The 17983-nt window shown below is 44.6% G+C and overlaps 1 protein-coding gene across 1 annotated transcript in view; it reads right to left on the reverse strand.

Annotated features, from left to right (window-relative positions):
• The window catches only part of LOC115075876 (radial spoke head 10 homolog B-like), a 69624-nt gene that overhangs the window by 41196 nt on the left and 10445 nt on the right, over positions 1-17983 (reverse strand). Inside the window, exons 3-9 of the mRNA XM_029576754.1 lie at positions 13534-13609; positions 12512-12580; positions 9233-9406; positions 8480-8565; positions 6912-7032; positions 5630-5806; positions 2389-2530 (exon numbers count right to left, since the gene is read on the reverse strand). Of these exons, the coding sequence (XP_029432614.1) occupies positions 2389-2530; positions 5630-5806; positions 6912-7032; positions 8480-8565; positions 9233-9406; positions 12512-12580; positions 13534-13609 (845 nt within the window). The remainder of the gene's footprint in view (positions 1-2388; positions 2531-5629; positions 5807-6911; positions 7033-8479; positions 8566-9232; positions 9407-12511; positions 12581-13533; positions 13610-17983) is intronic.

Raw genomic sequence — 17983 nt, forward strand, 5'->3', positions numbered from 1 at the left:
AATAGGGGACAGTTCTTTCTAACTTCTATACAAGCAGTTAGAATACACAAATAATGATCATCATCGAATTAACCTGGGATATACTGTACAATATTTTACTGTTTTCAAACTCCAGACCTTCACACATGCTCACGATACCAAAGCAAAAAACCTCCCTAACTGCATTCCACCCTGGAAGAAGAAAGAAAACCAAAAACAAAAAAAGAGGTTATGGACATTATTTTGGAAAAGTTTTCTAGGTGTTATTGTGCCTGGTGCAGGGATCGTTACTTTACATTTGGATGTGGAGTTGTTAAGAGCTAATTTAAGAAAATTGTGGCACACCAGTGTCTGAATTAATTGAGCCTTGGGCTCATTGTGGGACATAACTGACCCCCTATTGGAGACCCAAGAAAAGGGAGGAACTGTGGAATTAGAATAGAAAAGACCCTCTGGGTGTTTTAGGATCTTCATTACTAGGCCAGTTCTGCAAAGAATAATGTAGTGGAACAGAAAGCAGAGCTAAGCAATTTGCTTTTGCATGTATCTAAAGTCTTATGATCTGATTAATAAATGAAGATTAAGCCATAATTGTCTGAAATCAAGAATTATTTTAAGTCCACATATGGGGTATTAGATTATAAATAAAACTGCAATTGTTCCCCATTTCGTAGAAGATAAACATGTTTTCCAGTTAAAAGAGTGAAACACATCACATGATACTCCATCTAAGATGGAAGACAAAAAGGCATCTCGTCCTTGGATCTAAAATGGTGGATAAGACTTAAGATGGAGGAAAGGGGTGTATTATAGCTTACACATCATCCTAATTTACCAAACAGTATATCTTTGGATGAAGGAATAAACCCCATCTATGATTGGTTCTGTGAGATGATGATGCCATGAGAATATGATGAAAGGAAGAGGGCAATCAAAGAATAATGTATTGATTGGCTGTGTATGTGTGTGTAATGAAAAATGAAAAGTATATAATGAGATGCCTGTGTAGGATGGGGAGAGCAAACTGAATTTTTAGAGCTGTATGTTTTGCAATAAACCACATAAGAGAGGATGTTTTGGTTTCATGTCAGATTTTCTTAGTCAAGGCATTCTACCACTTTTAAGAGTTTACTCCTGGAGACAAAAAAGGAACCTGTGAGCATTTTTATTCTGATATCAGGATTTTTGGAAAATAAATATAAGACATTTTTCCTGCTTTCTGCATATGTTCTATCAAAAACTCTGCACAGTACATAGAGGATACTTTAACCTTAATATTTTGCATTTAAATGGTATCTTTATAATATGTAACTCACTATATATTATTTACAAAGATGCATCAAAGCTGCAACAGATTTTCTCTTAGTTTTGGTTTTGTCTCTTTTTAGATGGGATCCAAATGTAAGATCTGAGCAATGAGCTTAATGGCTCCTTCTCAGCTTTTTAGCTGAGAATGAGAACCTATATGAAATGGGGGGGTTAACACCGTGCCATCTGTCCTCAATAGAGGCAGGATGGTGTAACCGCCAAAGCAGGGAGATTAAACTTTTTGCTTAAAAAAATAAAATAAGATCTCTTTTATTCTATGCTATAACATTTCAAGAAGAAGTGAATATGTTTAAATCCATTCCAGAGGGTCAAGCATTTAAATATACAGAACCCTTTTCTCACAAAATGCTACATATGACTGGAGCATCTGTAAACTTAGCAAACGCTCACCCATTACCAAAGATGTACTGCAGTTTTTAAATAGTCCTCTTGTAGATTTATGTAAATATTACAATCATTCAAATTCTGGGAGATACCAAATTGGAGAGGAAGATTGAAATATCATTGATTGTTTTCTTGACTGCTACTTAAAGTTTGCCACGTTTTTTTGTTTTTCTTTTAAGTGATCTAGAACAGTGGTTCTCAACCCTGTCCTGGGGACCCCACAGCCAGTCGGGTTTTCAAGATATCCACAATGAATATGCATGAGAGAAAATTTGCATGTTATGGAGGCAGTGCATGCAAATTTTCTCTCATGCATATTCATTGTGGATATCATGAAAACCCGACTGGCTGTGGGGTCCCCAGGACAGGGTTGAGAACCACTGATCTAGAAAGAAAATCTCCCAGTGGCTCTCCTTGTATTTGCAATAAATGTTAATTGTTCCAGAAAGGAGCATGGTTACTTTAACATGACAGGAATTCCATAGGGTATCTGGTCAATACTAATTGACGGTGCAAAACACCGAGGATAGCAAAGCCAATTTCTAGTCAAGAAAGAATGTCCTATCAGTGCATTAAAAAGACAGGAGAGAATGGTGGTGTCCCCCCTTTTCTCCTCTCTAGGCATACCAACAACAAAGGAGAGTTTAATATTAGTTGATTCAATTGATTTTCACTTTATCACTTAAAGTTGCTTACCAATCCCAACAGGGCTTTGGAGAGGAAGGTCACTGAGATCTGACATATTCATGTTATCCAATCTAAAATCAGGGTATGCTGCTATATGATCATTTACAAACAGCCCCGCATAAATACGTCCATTCTTGAAAATAACCTTTCCCTGAAAATAAATAAATATAGGTTCCGTTTTAATTTCAATTCTTTTTTGATGTACCACCAAGCTGGGTCAGACCAATGGTCCACCAATCCCAGCATCCTATCTCCAGCGGTGTCCAAGCCGGGTCAGTTGGATGTACCCAGCATATCTTAATAGGAAGATCCCTTCCCTATTGCTCATTCCCAGACTTAGGTGGCAGCAGTCCTCATTCCTGTCTGGCTGATAACTATGAATGACCCGCCCAACCCTTTTCCAAACCCAGCCATAGTATTAACCTTGACCAATTTCAGTCTGCATGGACTGAGAAATTGCTTTCTTAAATGTTTTAAATCTGCTACCAGTTATTTTCATGGCGTGTTCCCTTGTTCTTGTATTATTTCATAAAGTAAAAGATAATTGGTTCTTACCTGCTAATTTTTGTTCCTGTAATACCACAAATCAGTCCAGACTCCTGGGTTTTGCCTCCCTGCCAGCAGATGGAGACAGAGAAGAGCCGCCGCCACCACCACCACCATAACCTTGGTGAACGTGCGGGGAGCCGTGGCCAGCCCAAAAGGGAGTGGAAATGCTGACCCAGCACTGCAGATCTCAGGAAGTACTGGTGATCCTGACGAATGGGGATATGAAGCTACACCTCTGTCAGATCCAGGGAAGCCAGAAACTCACGGTTGCTCAACGCCGCAATTACTGAACATAAATTCTCCATGCAAAACCACAGGACCTTCAATGATGCGTTTACTCGCTTGAGGACCAGAATGGGGCAAAATGTGCCCTCTTTCTTTGGCACCACAAAGTACATGGAGTACCGACCCCTGCCCCATCTGTGCGGAAGAACTGGGATTACTGCCCCCAAGTCGCGCAACCTGTGCAAAGTCTGCTGAACTGCGCAACGCTTCTCAGAGATCTCCTGGGGGAGGGGGAATCCAAGACCTTTAATTCCTCCGCCATCCCTCCAGGGTGCTGCAAACATGGAACCCCTGAGGGTCTCAAGTCTCGTGACCGATTGGGACCCATCGCAGAACCCGAAGGTGGAGGGCACAGACCCCAAGCTAACAGAGGTAACTGAGGGCACCCCAGACCCTCCTGCTGAGCCAGATAAGCCTGGTGAAGCAGGAGTATAAATTCAGGGGAAAAAGGTCGCAAAGACGCGGGCAAGGCAGAGGCCTGCTCTCTCCCAGGCCCTGGAGGTAACGCCTCTTGCCTATTAGCCCCTACTGAAACCCCCCTGCCCCTCTAGGGGACTCGGGTGGACCAGGGAGAGCCATGGGGGGAGATCCCCCTCCCCCCTCCGAACATGACGGCGTGTGCAAATCAGCTGTCTAAATGGCCCCCGCTCCTGCCATGAAGGAGCTGGCAGGCCCGGCGCAATAGGTGGCAGCAAAATCGGGCCCGACCGCGGCTTCTGCACGCCTCTCCATCCTCCTACGTTTCGTGGCCATCGGGAGGAAGGAAGGCCCTCCCCCCCCCCCCCGAAACGCACACAGAGCACAGGCCGGGACCACAACGCACGCGCGGCAAGCCGAGTTGCGAACCATTCCCCCAGCAGAAGAAAAAACCGGCACGGAGGAAACAAACAGGGGGGTGTGGGGGGGGGATGGCCCCAGAGTCTTCACTCAGCTGCTCCTCACAGCCAATAGAGCTGCTTTTCTTTTTTTTTTTTTCCAAAAAACAAAACAAAACAAAACTTTACAAAAATAGCAGGGGAGTCCCTCTCCTAAAGCTGAAGGGAGCTGTCCAGCTCAGTTCAGCCACAAGCAACCAAGGAGAGAAACAAATAAAAAAAAAAACCCTGAAGAAGAAAAAGGAGCTGAAAGCCGCCAGAATGGCCTCGTGAGTGGAGGGATCTGGACCATCAGATTTACACCCCACGGATCAATCTGGATCAAGCAGTGAACTCCAGCTTGTCCACCTCAACCAAGCAGGGAAAGGGTCCCCACAGGAACCAAACCTCTGGGAGAAAGGCTCACCTGAAAAAAGATAAAAGGCAAAACTTGAAAAAAGACTTCCGGTTTATGCACCAGCCACCATCTGCTGGAGACAGAGAAATACTGAGCTACTGCAGGTGGCATCAGGGCTTATCAAGCAGTGTCAGCACGGCTTTTCTCTGTCTCCATCTGCTGGCATGGATGAATAAACCCAGGAGTCTGGACTGATCCGGGTACGTACAGGGAAACATAGTAATCACTGAAGCTCTAATTCTCATTCATCTAATACAACAAATTCCCATTTAAAAATATAATACTATACCATATAAAATGTCATATTAACCTACCCACTCACACATACGCACATACATTCCACATTAGTTAAAAATATGTATAATAATTCTAACACAAAAAAATTAGACCCCAGATGACATCAGCGATTCGGCTTCTTAAGCACCAATTGCATTCCCCAGCCTTGCCTCAGCAACAAGTCCTCCTTTGTTAGCAGTGCATGTTGCTCTCCTGAAGCATTCCAGTCCTTCCTGGTCTTGTCCAGCCTCTTCTGTCTCTTCCAGTTTGCCTTACCTTACTTCTGGCCTTGTTCCATCCCAGCCCTTTCCTTGCCTGCCTGGTTTTGACCTCTGCTACAGACCCAGACTACTCTCTTCCCTGCCACAGAACTCTGCCATGGACCTAGACTACGCTTTGCTCGCTGCCTTGTCCTGACCCCAGGCCCAATCCTAGTAACTGTCTGATCAATGCCTGCCCTGACCTCAGCCTGGCCCTGGACTCTCTCTTCCTGACCACCCAGTGGGACTATCACCTAGGTCCTGCCAGCCTCTGGAACCCAAAGACTCAACCTGCAGGGAACAGGACTGGTATAGGTGAAGGTCCAGCTCTGTCCCGACCTAGGGCACGTCCACCAGCTGTAAGCATGGGCCTTAGTAGGTTTGTCTACTAGGCTGTGTCAACAACACCACAGCATAAGAGTCCCACTACTATTACACCTATTAAATGGAACCCTTTCAATACTGGCAACTAAAAATGCACTAATGTCATTTTAAACTGAGATACTTCCTCAAGCTGATGAGAATGAATGTTTGCATATTGATTACACAGAACATAGAAAGGTTCCAGCTGTGTGATTCTGATTTCTTTTGCATTTGTGAATACTAACCATGCCGTGCTTCTTATTGTTGTTCCATTCTCCCTCATACACTGCTCCACTTGAATAAATGAACTTTCCATATCCATGGCGAGTACCATTGACAAAATACCCTATGTATTCATTTCGCATCGGATACTGAGACCCAAATATTCTCTTAAGAAACCAAGTGTGGGTTCCGTAACCATTCTGAAAGAAAAAAAAAAGTCAATACATAAGTGTCCAACAACAGCCAGAACTTGAAGAGCTATAATTACACAATGATGGGTTCCATATTAGAAGCTACCACCCAAGAAAGAGATCTAGGAGTCATAGTGGATAACATTGAAATCGTCGGTACAGTGTGCTGCGGCAGTCAGAAAAGCAAACAGAATGTTGGTGATTATTAGAAAGGGAATGGTGAATAAAATGGAAAATGTCATAATGCCTCTGTATAGCTCCATGGTAAGACCGTACCTTGAATACTGTGTACAATTCTGGTCGCCGCATCTCAAAAAAGATATAGTTGTGATTGAGAAGGTACAGAGAAGGGATGATAAAGGGAATGGAACAGCTCCCCTATGAGGAAAGACTAAAGAGGTTAGGACTTTTCAGCTTGGAGAAGAGATGGCTGAGGGGGGTTATGATGGAGGTGTTTAAAATTATGAGAGGTCTAGAACAGGTAATTGTGAATCACGCAAAATTAAACTCTGGAATTTGTTGCCAGAGGATGTGGTTAGTGCAGTTAGTGTAGCTGTGTTTAAAAAGGGATTGGATAAGTTCTTGGAAGAGAAGTCCATTACCTGCTATTAAGTTCACTTAGAGAATAGCCACTGCCATTAGCAATGGTTACATGGAATAGACTTAGGTTTTGGGTACTTGCCAGGTTCTTATGGCCTGGATTGGCCACTGTTGGACACAGGATGCTGGGCTTGATGGACCCTTGGTCTGACCCAGTATGGCATTTCTTATGTTCTAAGATGTGGGCTCGCCATGCCCTTAAACCTTTACAGGAGCATGGCCAGAAACAATACGGCCTTGAGACTTTCCTTTAAATACAATCCAAACCAGTTAGGATATTAGAATTAAGCTCTGAATCACAGGCTTATAAAATCTGTACGAGACCCGCTGTATCGTCCATCTAGCCATCTGCTGGAGGCAGAGATTACTGGCTATATTGGCTGTGTATGTCACGAATGGAATAGTGATGTCATTAAAAAAGGGGAACTCTGCCTCCACATGCTCGAAAAGGGGTGAAACCTGTATGTTCTGGACTGGTGTAGCAGAAGGAAAAGGAAATGAAATAGCATCTTACCTGTATTCCGTTTACCCACTGCCCTGTATACTCCTCATTGGTAGTCAGCCATCTCATTCTTCCTTCTCCATGACGAACATTGTTTTCCCACTGGCCCTCATAGATATTTCCAGAAATATAGCTTTTGAAATGTAATAATTACATGAAAATTAGATAATTCATCATTGTTTCAATATCCTCCTGTGCTCACTATTTCTTTGCTGTAGCAGCTTCCTTGCAATCCTTTGGGGGCAGGGGGTCTATCACAAATAAAGCCTGCCCCACCTACACTTATGCAACTATGAGCCTTTATGCAGAGCTGGCCAAGGGTTTTCCCAATTTGTGATCTCTCACTCACCTCCCTCTGCAATCCCGTTATCTCAGCAAAGTTCTTTCATGGGATGAAGAGGCTGCAACCGCCTGGAACCTGGAAGGTGCACAGCCAGAATCCCATCCTGACCTTGCACTGTTGTGCGATGGCTGGGACCCCTTCTAACACAGCTTCTGTGTTAATTCTGGCCCAAACCACAGATGCCAAATCCCACACAACAGTCTGAAGGTCACGCTTCCATCTTATTGTTTGGTTCACAACATAGAAAGGCACTGATCAAATGGCTCTTTCTATAAGGCCAATACATAACAGCGGAACTTCTTTTTGCTAATCTCTAGTTAGTTACGTAGTTTAAAGGCAACAGATAAACAGCCAAACTTAACTGTCTCTTCATTTTTATGATTTCTGATTTTGCCAAATTATATTTTCAATCCCATCAAATGATGCAGACTCCTACAAGTCATATTCATTCTAAAAAAAAAAAAGTGGTTTCCCTTTACCAGACCAACATAAGAATTATGGAAAAATGCCATGTGCGAGCTTTTAAGACTATAGAAGTCCTTTCTTCAGATGTGACCCATCCAAAGAAAGATGGACATGCTCCCAATGGCTTATGTGCATCATCATTTCTGGATAATTCTTAAGTTGGCCTGATGAAAGGTATCACAGCTCCTGAAGATGTTCAATCCTATCAAACTGAATTCTGAGAAACACCCTTCTCTCCCCAGTGCTTCTCCTGCCAAAAGTGAGTCACAGAATGAACCTGATGATATTAGAAACCAGAGTAATACACAAAACCATTAAGGCTGAATTGTAGCAATGGTTTCAGCTCTGGTCATGGGAGCCTTTCAAGAGCTCACAGTTCTATACTCAGGATAAAATTGTTAAAGGTTGTGATCTGGAGTGGTTTGAATGGGTAGTGGGTCTTGTGATTTTGTCATTCTTAAGTGGTCTGAAACAAAAATCACTGGGAATCACACTGGTTTACTAATTCTGCAGCATCCCTTAGCTGTGTAAAGTTTGTGTTCTCGTGCTGTGAAAAAGACAGCTGGGCTAGTTTGGCTTTGCTCCTGCAGATTTACTCATGTGCCTGGCTTTTGTGAATACTGAAAAACGAGGGTACGACAATAAAAGAATATCACTTCAGTTGTCCGTGTAATGTTATAGGAAAAGTATGTTTTAAAGAAACGTATTCTGTGCTACACGAAATCCAAGCAGGAATATATTTAATGGATTAATACGTAAATTCTATACCTACCACCTTACACCCCAGCCGCTTCTGATATTATTCACCCAGTCACCCTCATACCAGGATGTCCCTTCTTGGTTAAAATAAATGGTTCCCTAGAAGAATAGGAAGACATCAGTATTTATGAGCTGGTTTCATCCAGATGTTAACGGATAGGATATATACCCATCATTTTTACACGACCATATATTAGTCAATATATTTTGACTACTCGCCCTGCTAGGTTTAATCTAGTTTTCTGTCTCAAATAGAGACGAAAAGCATAAAAGATTCAACAATTATTGCTCTGCTAGGATTTCTCCAAAATATTTAGAAACACAGTGGATAAATAAAAACAGACACCATTTAATATTATTTCATAAAAGGCAACTGGCAAAGGAACTGTCCACAATAATGACAAGGTCAGTTTTATTTGCATAATAAGAAACAAAACCATAAAATAATACCAGTGATTTCAGAGCGATTTCTAGAAGTCTTAAAGGAGCTGTGATTATAATGGTGGCTTCTCACATGCCACCCTAAGTGTGATTCATGCCACTGCATGAGTGCTCCTGCTACCCACCAACTTCAGGCAATCCACGTCCATTTACATTATTACCACCAAAACTTATAAAAATATAAATAAGAACGTCAATATTTACTGAATAGATCTAAACACAGAGTGTGAATGATTTTGGACCTGTGACAAAGACATCTCTAAAAACAAGATTTCTCTTTCGGCACTACATCTTCCCTAAAGAAGAAATCAACAAGAGCCTTTACCTTCCCGTGTCTAATGCTGTCGTACCACTGACCAACGTAGGAAACTGGTTGAGTGCCGCATTTGTAGATGCCGTATCCATGCCTAATTCCATCCTTCACATCCCCTTCATACAAACTGCCATCTGGCCATGTGTAGGTGCCATGTCCCAGTGGCACATTCATAACAAAGTCCCCCTGAAAAGATGGAATTAGAAAAAGGTAAAGCCATCTGCATGCTGCTCGCCTGCTAAAATATTTAGAAATGATGTTAATAGAAGAACTCATCGTTTTCTAGAATGGTTCAAGCTTGTGAACTCACGCAATGTAGTGATAACAGTTCAAGTTTTATTTAAAATGCACTTTAGCTTGGCCAGCCTAGTGGCAGTGCTGCACACTGCAATATGAAGGGAATGGCTTTAATTCCCGGGTCAGGCCTTCTGCCCAGGCTGGCCAGGGCTAGAGATGTGCTGTATAGACAGCATCAAAAGCCCCTGGTGGGAAGCTGCTCGGACGTGAGTGAGAAAGTAGTTAAATAAATGTTGGAAGACTCTAGGGGAGTCACCATTCAAAGCCATTTAGACTGATAATTCACTTGCAGGGTGGCTATTCAGAGCGACACTGGAACACCTGGGATCGCCTGTCAACAGGGCCCCGACTGAGCTTACAGGGTGGGTGGGGAGACTAACTATAGGAGCACTATTTAACTGGATATCTTTTGAAGATATCCAGTTAAGTGGAAGGTTAACAGACTATGGCCAGATAACTTTAGATCTAACCAGACATATTCAAAATCTGACTGGTTACGTTTAAAGTTATCCAGCTGTAGTTTGCTGGATAGCTTGAATCAAAGATATTCAGTGACACGTTTATCCCACTGAATATCCAGGATGAGTTATACGGCTAACTTTATCCGGATCACTTGCTGGCTTACTGAATATGCCCCCTCCACAGATCTATGCAAATGTTTTGCTGCATATTTCCTTTAGGTCAAGGCTTCCCAAAATTTTAGCCAATGTGACCCCCATGTATGCACTTGAAAATTCGCATGATCCCAGAAAATGACCAAAACAAGGGATGTGGTCCCTCTCCACCTCACAACAAACCAGTTGATCCTCTCTCTCAACCTCCACTCCATCCAGAGGAGCCTCCTCTCAAACTCCACCCCTCCAGCTGATTCCCTCTTACATCTCCCAGCTCACCCCTCTCTCACCTCCTCAGCCCTTTTCACATCCCCCAGCTGATCCTCTCACCCCAAGCCCTTCATATAACCCAGATGATCCCTCACTCCATCCACCATTTCCTCCTCACTCTCATTCTCCATCACCTCCCAACCTCACCTCATTTCCAACCCTTCTTTCACATCCCTCCAGCTGATGAATCAGTACAAGCCCATAGGCCCCTGCAGTGGCTGAAATTCCACCTCACACAGGGCTTCTTATTACCACAGACAAGGAGTAAGGACTGAGCTACTGTAGGACCTTAATGCATGCTGGCTCGAAGGCCCCACACTGTCTTCCACTACTTGTAATGTTTGGCTGGCCACGGGATAGTCCTGTGAGCAGCTGCACTCATTCCCGGGAGCCTCTGACACCAAGAATGCCTCCATGGCATAGACTTAGTTTTTGGGTACTTGCCAGGTTCTTATGGCCTGGATTGGCCACTGTTGGAAACAGGATGCTGGGCTTGATGGACTCTTGGTCTGACCCAGTATGGAATGTTCTTATGTTCCATTGCGGCTAGGACACCACCACCTTGTTTCCCTTGCTCCCTCTGCTGAGGCACTGGCTAGAAGCACAAGCTGGGGTTTAAATCCCCAGTTGAGCTCCCTCTGCTGAATCCCTTAGAGCATGCGGATATAGCGCTCGGCAGAACTTAAAGGCCCCGCAGCAGATAAACACCTGAAGCGCCAGGAGATGACGTCAGAGCCAATCTCGGGATTTAAGCCCCAGCTTGTACTCCTAGCCGGTGCCTCAGCAACAGGTCCTCCTGCTTCCATAGCAGTGCGTGTTGCTTCTCCTGATCCTATCTCGCTTCCGCTTGTTCCTGTTCCTGCCTTGACTTATCCAGCCTGCCCTGCCTAGCCTTCCCTGCCTTGTCCAGTCCATCTTGCCCTGTCCTGCCTCCAGCTCTGCCCGTCCTAGTCCTTTGTTTACCTACCTGGTATTGACCTCTGTTTCAGATCCAGATTACTCTTCTGCCTGCTGCCTGCCACTGACCTCTGCTTAGGACCTTTACTATGCCTTGCTCGCTGCCTGCTCTGATCCTGGTAACTGTCTGACTGCTGCTTGCTCTGACCTTGGCTTGGCCCTGTGGGACATATTCCTAAATTTGCCCCTGGAACCCAAAGGCTCAAACTGCGGGTAACGGGACCAATAAAAGTGAAGGTCCAGCCTTGTTCCAGCCCAGGACACATTTGCCAGTGGTCTGCATGGGCCTAGTATTTTCATTGTTATATGTTTTATTCTCATTTGTTAAGAATATTTTAAAATTGTATTATATGTTCCATTGTTAACCTGCTGAGTACAACAATGTTACTATCAGCAGGCTAGAAATAAGGTAAACAAATAGGTTTGCTTACTGGGCTGCGTCAACCTTGTCACAGTACGAGGGTCCACTACCATTACACTGATAATCCTATTGTTTCTGGTGCCTGAAGGACACTGCCATCTGAGAGACTTGTGATCCCAGCCGAAGGTTTGTGACCATTTGGGGTCCTGACCCACAGTTTGGGGAGCCCTGTTTGTTGTTGAAATAGCTCACGATAACTTAAGGCGACCAGATTCAACAGAGAGTAATTATAATTAATGACTGTACCAATTGTTTCTAACTCAGTAGCTGAGTTCCAGTGTCGTGAGACACTGGAACCACCAACCGGTGCGGGAGTGCTGCTCTGCTATGTGTTACGTCCAAAAGGTTCAAAAAGAAATAAAAATTTGTTTGTACACCCAAATGAAGCCACCATTTAACAGTGAAAACCTGACTAGGTGCAACATTAACCAGAGACGATCCTTAGCTGCAGGAAAGTGAAGATAAAGCTATGCAGGGAAGTGAAGATAAAGCTAAATATCAAGTAAAATCTGCAACACTGCAATAGGAAGGGAAAATAGGTTTTGCACTCCTTATCAGTCAAAATATTCTATATGACCTGAAAAGCAAGATGGGACCTAGAGTTGCATTAGATTTACACGTGCCCTGAATTTGAACATTTATAAAAATGTTGTTTAGATAAAAGACTTCAAACATCAGATAATAAACACATATGTTGCATCATGTTCATTATAAGTAGAAAAAATACTCAACCTCATACTTTATTCCATCATACCAGGTGTACGTGCCCCTTCCATGCATAAGTCCCTCAGAAAACATACCCTTAGGAAGAAAGTAAAGCTGTTAATTTACAATTTTAAGCTCAGGCTATTAAATATAAGGAAGACCAAGGTGTAACCTAAAAATATCTTTACTGAAATCTCAGAAACAAGACATAAAATTAATCAGATTGAAGTGGCAATGGGTTGATCAATAACAGTCTAAAGCAATCTTCATGTCATGCAGTTGAAAAACACGGCAAGTTTAATTTATAAATTAGGGACTGCCCTATTGAGATAAGAAAAGCAGGAAAATCAATGATGGAAAATTAGGACTGGATTAGTTTGTCCACCTGGATATGGTCATCTGATTTATAATAGGCTTTTTCCATAGATACAAAATGGGGCTAAACCTGTTAGAAATCAGCTGTATCTCCCCTAAATCCCTTTGTTTTGTGTACTCAACAGGGACGTGCATGAAAAAAAAAAGGTTTTGTTTTCCCCGCCCACTACTGCAACAAAAATCCCAAAAACCCTGTCTGGTCCAGGACACAGCAGCACAACACTACACTAGCTCTTTTTACCTAGCGGCATAGCGTTAGACCAACGTCGGACACCAAGCAATTAGCAAGGAAGGGGAGGAAGCCTTGCTGCCAGTTTGGTGTGTGGAGTTTAGGGAGTTCTGCAGTGGTGGGAGAGAGTTAGAAGGAGAACCGAAGTATATGGGGGTCTAAGGCCTAAAGACATATGATGTTCTTTTACACAGATTGGGGAGGGAGGTGGGCCCAAACCAGACAGAATGGTTTTTTAACAAGAGCATCCAGAATGACAAAAATCCCGTAATGAAATGTGTGTCAGTTTGGATGCAAACATAACAAATATTATTGATATTTTTATGTTGTTCATTTCTAATGCTCAACGCAAGGAATAACTTAGTTTTGACATTTCATCCTAACCCAAACCTAGTATTTCTCTAATAAAATATAATAAACCAAGAGCTACTTTAGATATACTCACCGAATATACATTTCCTTCCTGAAAATATGCAGTGCCTTCACCCTCATATAACCCTTGGTGCTTTTCTCCATCATAGCTACAAACACAAAAATTAAACAAAAGTTGAAAAAAAAAAATGCCTTGCAAATCATACTAGGATATTCTTACAAGTGCTATATTTATTTTATTGTACTGTCGGCAGAGTTGCCATTTTTGGGTACCATCAGAGAAAGCCTCATTGTATCTATATTTAACAATGTCCTAAAGTTACAGACTTGAAAATATTCTAGGTTATACCTGCTTATCATGAGACACCTCATTGCCATTGACTGAGCTTCAAATGATACTTGCACACAGAAGAGAACAGGGCTGGTGCAAAGATATTAGGCACCCTAGGTGAACCTTACAGCTTTGTGCACAAACTTTTTTTTTTTTGTAGCATTGAAAAAGGAAAATTGGTTCTTACCTGCTAATTTTCGTTCCTGTAGTACCAAGGATCAGTCCAGACTGCTGGGTTGTGTCTCCCTTCCAGCAGATGGAGTCAGAGCAAAAAACTGAAAGGCAACCCCTCTTAACTTGGTGTGCCACCTGCGATCCTTCAGTATTATCCACACCATAGCAGAATATCAAATTAGAGGATAAAGAACCCCAAACTTAATAACCAATGGCTACATCAATTTGCTCGGCCAACAAAAAATAACGCAGAACATATGTACAAGGAGGACCTGGGCTTATCTTCCGGCAACTTATACATCTTGTTCCCCCCAAGAGACTTGATAAGGGCTTCCAGCTCATCACCAAACAACAATTTCCCTTTAAAAGGAAGATTACCCAACTGGGTCTTGGAAGAACGTCAGCCGACCAGTTTCGAAGCCAGAGGAGCCTCCTAGCTGAGACTGCCGTAGCCATGTTGCGCGAAGAAGCCCTTAGCAGATCATATAAGGCATCCGCAGTGTAAGCCATTGCGGACTCCATCCTGTTCGCCTGGTCAGCCTCATCCGGAGGCAACTCCTGGGAGGTAAGCATTTGTTGAACCCATCCAAAGGTTGCCCGCTGCATGAGGCTACTGCAGACAGCCGCCCGCACACACAGCACAGACACCTTAAAGATCCTTTTGAGAAGAACCTCAAGCCTTCTATCCTGCAAATCTTTAAGAGCAGCCGCCCCGGCCATGGGAATGGTCGTCCGCTTAGTGACAGCTGAGACTGACGTGTCCACCTTGGGGATCGTGAGGATGTCCAAGGAGTCATCAGGCAATGGATAGAGTTTTTCCATCACCCTCCCCACCCGCAGGGTCGCCTCAGGAGATTCCCACTCCCGGGTTACCAGCTGCATGAGCATCGGGTGAAAGGGAAAGGTTTTGGGAGGGGCCCGCAGTCCCGAGAGGACCGGTGTTATTGTTTGTAAGGTTTTGGATGGACCCTTGGACACTGTGGCTGCTGACCACGCCCACGGGGGGGAAGTCCCGTGAGGGGCCACAGGTCAGGCTCAGCTTAGGACACACAACACAGATCTTTTATTAACAGTATTGAGGAGCCACCAGAGGTGGCAGTAGTGAGCAGAGATGAAGCCCGGCTGGGCCTGTAGTCCCTCAGGGCTCTCGAACAGCGATCCCACAATGGCTGTGCTGTAGTGAGGAGAAACTGAGATAGTGAGTACAATGAAGTATATGCAGGGTTCTGGAACAGAGCCTCGTAGGTTGAGTACTCACACAGCGGTTTCTCTCGGTAGGGAACACAGGAGCTGAAGTAAAGGCAGGCCCTCGAGGAGCGAGTACCTGGTTCCAGGGAACAGCTCTGAGAGAAGTAGATAGTAACTCACTGATGGTGTAGGCAGCGGTATCTTTCAGGCAAAAGTGAAATCCAGGCAGCGAGTCCGGGAACATGGGCACTCAAGGTGCGAGTACCGGTTCCAGACAGCGACCTGAAAGAGAAGAGAGGCCCCCGAGGAGCGGGTACCCCAAATAGAGTGAGTCCAATAATGGAGAGGCAGAGTAGCCAGGTACGGAGAGCGAATCCCATCCGTAAGGAGTTCACCAGTACGAATACCTGACCCTTGCTAACTCGATTAGCTAGCAGTAGTGTACGCTTTTTGTATCCGGGATGCGCGACGTCATCACAGGGGGACGCCCCTGAGGTTCGCACCAAAGAAAGTATTTGAAGCAGGGCCGCGCGTGCCCTAAGGTAGCTGGACAGCATGGCGGGAGGCAGCACCCAAGCCGGACCGGGGACGCTGGAGAGGACGGCAGGCAGACGCCGCGGCAGCCAAACGTCCGTCAACCGCGGGAGGAGTCGCCAGAGAGGTAAGGAGGGCGGAGTGGAGACGTCGGGCAGCGACAGTCGTGACAACCGGATTCCCCTTGACAGGCTCCGTGCTGGGTTGCGGGGCCTCAACGTCCAGCTCAGCCAGGACATGAGGGATCAAAGGATCCAGCTCCTCCCGCCGAAATAAGCGGAAAACACGGGGATCGTCCCCCTCTACCGGGGGGACTCATCAACATCCTCATCAGTATTTGGGAAGAGCGGGTCCAGGGAAGGACCCGAGGGACCAGGATCCGGATTCACCACAGGGGCCGAAGGGGCATTTGGAGCTGCGGCACGTTTAGTGACCTTTGCGGGTGGAGGCTCAGCCTCCAAGAAGGCCTTGTGCATTAATAATATAAATTTTGATGAAAAAGGCACCTGTTCCTTTAAGGGCTCCGCCGGGGGAGGGCAGAGTATGGAGGTGGGGGCCGAGTTCGGAGGGGAGGCAGGCCTCGGACCGCACAGCCAAACAGGGCTTAAGCTGGGGGGAAAAAGTGGAGAAGGAGGAGACTCCCCTCCCCCTGCAGGAAAGCAGGGGACGGACAAAACAGCCGCCGTTCCTGCGCGAACCAGGATTGTCGGCCGGACCTTCGTGCCAAAATCGCCATGGAACCCTCCCGTGATGGGCCAGCCTCCCCCCCCCCGGGGAGGAAGCGGGCACACACCTTCGCGCGAAAGACGCAGCCCCAAGTTCCCACATGCTGAGCACGAAAACCCCGCGGCATCCCAGTGGCGAAACAAGTAAAAATTACCTAAAGTCAGTAAGAATGCCGAAAATTCGGCCTTCCGGAGCTCTGGGAACCTGAGAGAGCCAAGCTCAGCACAGTCACCCAAGGAATGCAACGTCTCGGGATGCAGGAGGGAGGGACCAGCCCACCGGTTAATCCCCCACTCACCAAAGTAGACCGCGCCTCCGGGGATTTGGCTAACGGGGCATCCAGCCCCAGCCGCCTTGGGAGAATAACACTGTCTTCACTGACTAAAAATGAAACTAAAAGTTGGGTTTTTTTTGTTTTGTTTTGGTTTGTTTTGTTTTTTTTAAAACAAACTTGATGTAGCCAAAGCTATTATGTAAAAAGAAAGGAAAGGAGAGTTAAACAACTGAGAACTACTAAAAAAGAAATAATATGATAGGATCAGGACCACAGGTTCTGCCGACCTCCTCTGCTGGAGTCAGAGAAAATACTGAAGGATTGTAGGTGGCACACCAAGTTAAGAGGGGGTGCCTTTCAGTTTTTTGCTCTGACTCCATCTGCTGGAAGGGAGACACAACCCAGCGGTGCTTTTTTTGGGGGATTCTGTGGCAGCAAGGCAACTTTAAAGAAAAATGTTAACAAAATGTTCACAAAAAATACAAAGAGAGATAGGAGATACATATGACCATGCTGGTGCTCAAACAAAAAAAGACTGAGGGGGCTCACGAGGCAACGACCAAGTTGGAATTCCCACACATGCTCAGAGAGAGAGGTCCATTCGGTGCCACCAGATGACATCACTTACATGTTATGGCTAATTCAGTCCTGCTTGTTGATGGAGAAGCCATAAAACAACAAACAATATAACAAACCATAAAATGAAATACAAATCAATAATAGTAAAACCATACTAATAAAAAGAATACTATTTCAAAACAGCTGATGAATAGATTACAACCAATAATTAAAAAGTCATACAAAAAATTTAAATAATTTTCCAAACACCAATAAAATATTTCAAAACAGCAGACACATCAAACAACACCCAAAAATTAAAACTAATAAGGACAAAAAAAATCCCCCATTCTCAATATCTGGGAACTTTTGATTTCCCAATACCCTAAGATTGCTGTGTATGGGGGGGAGGGGGAGAAACAGTTGCACACAAACTTTCTCCTCTGTCTCATACACATTCTTAAACTCACACTTTCTTACTCACATACACATGCTATCACATACATATACACACACACATACTCTCTCACCCATATGCTCACACACACACATACACCCTTACTCACATGCTCTCACTCACACATACAAATGTTTTCACTCACACTCTCTCTCATATATATACTCATTCTCACACATACATCCTTACTCATATGTTCTCATTCTCACACACACACACACACTCTCTCTCTCACACTCAATCACACACAGAAATGTTATTTCATTCACTCCCTCTCTCAC

Source organism: Rhinatrema bivittatum, chromosome 14 (genome assembly GCF_901001135.1).
Source record: "Rhinatrema bivittatum chromosome 14, aRhiBiv1.1, whole genome shotgun sequence".
Taxonomy (NCBI): Eukaryota; Metazoa; Chordata; class Amphibia; order Gymnophiona; family Rhinatrematidae; genus Rhinatrema; species Rhinatrema bivittatum.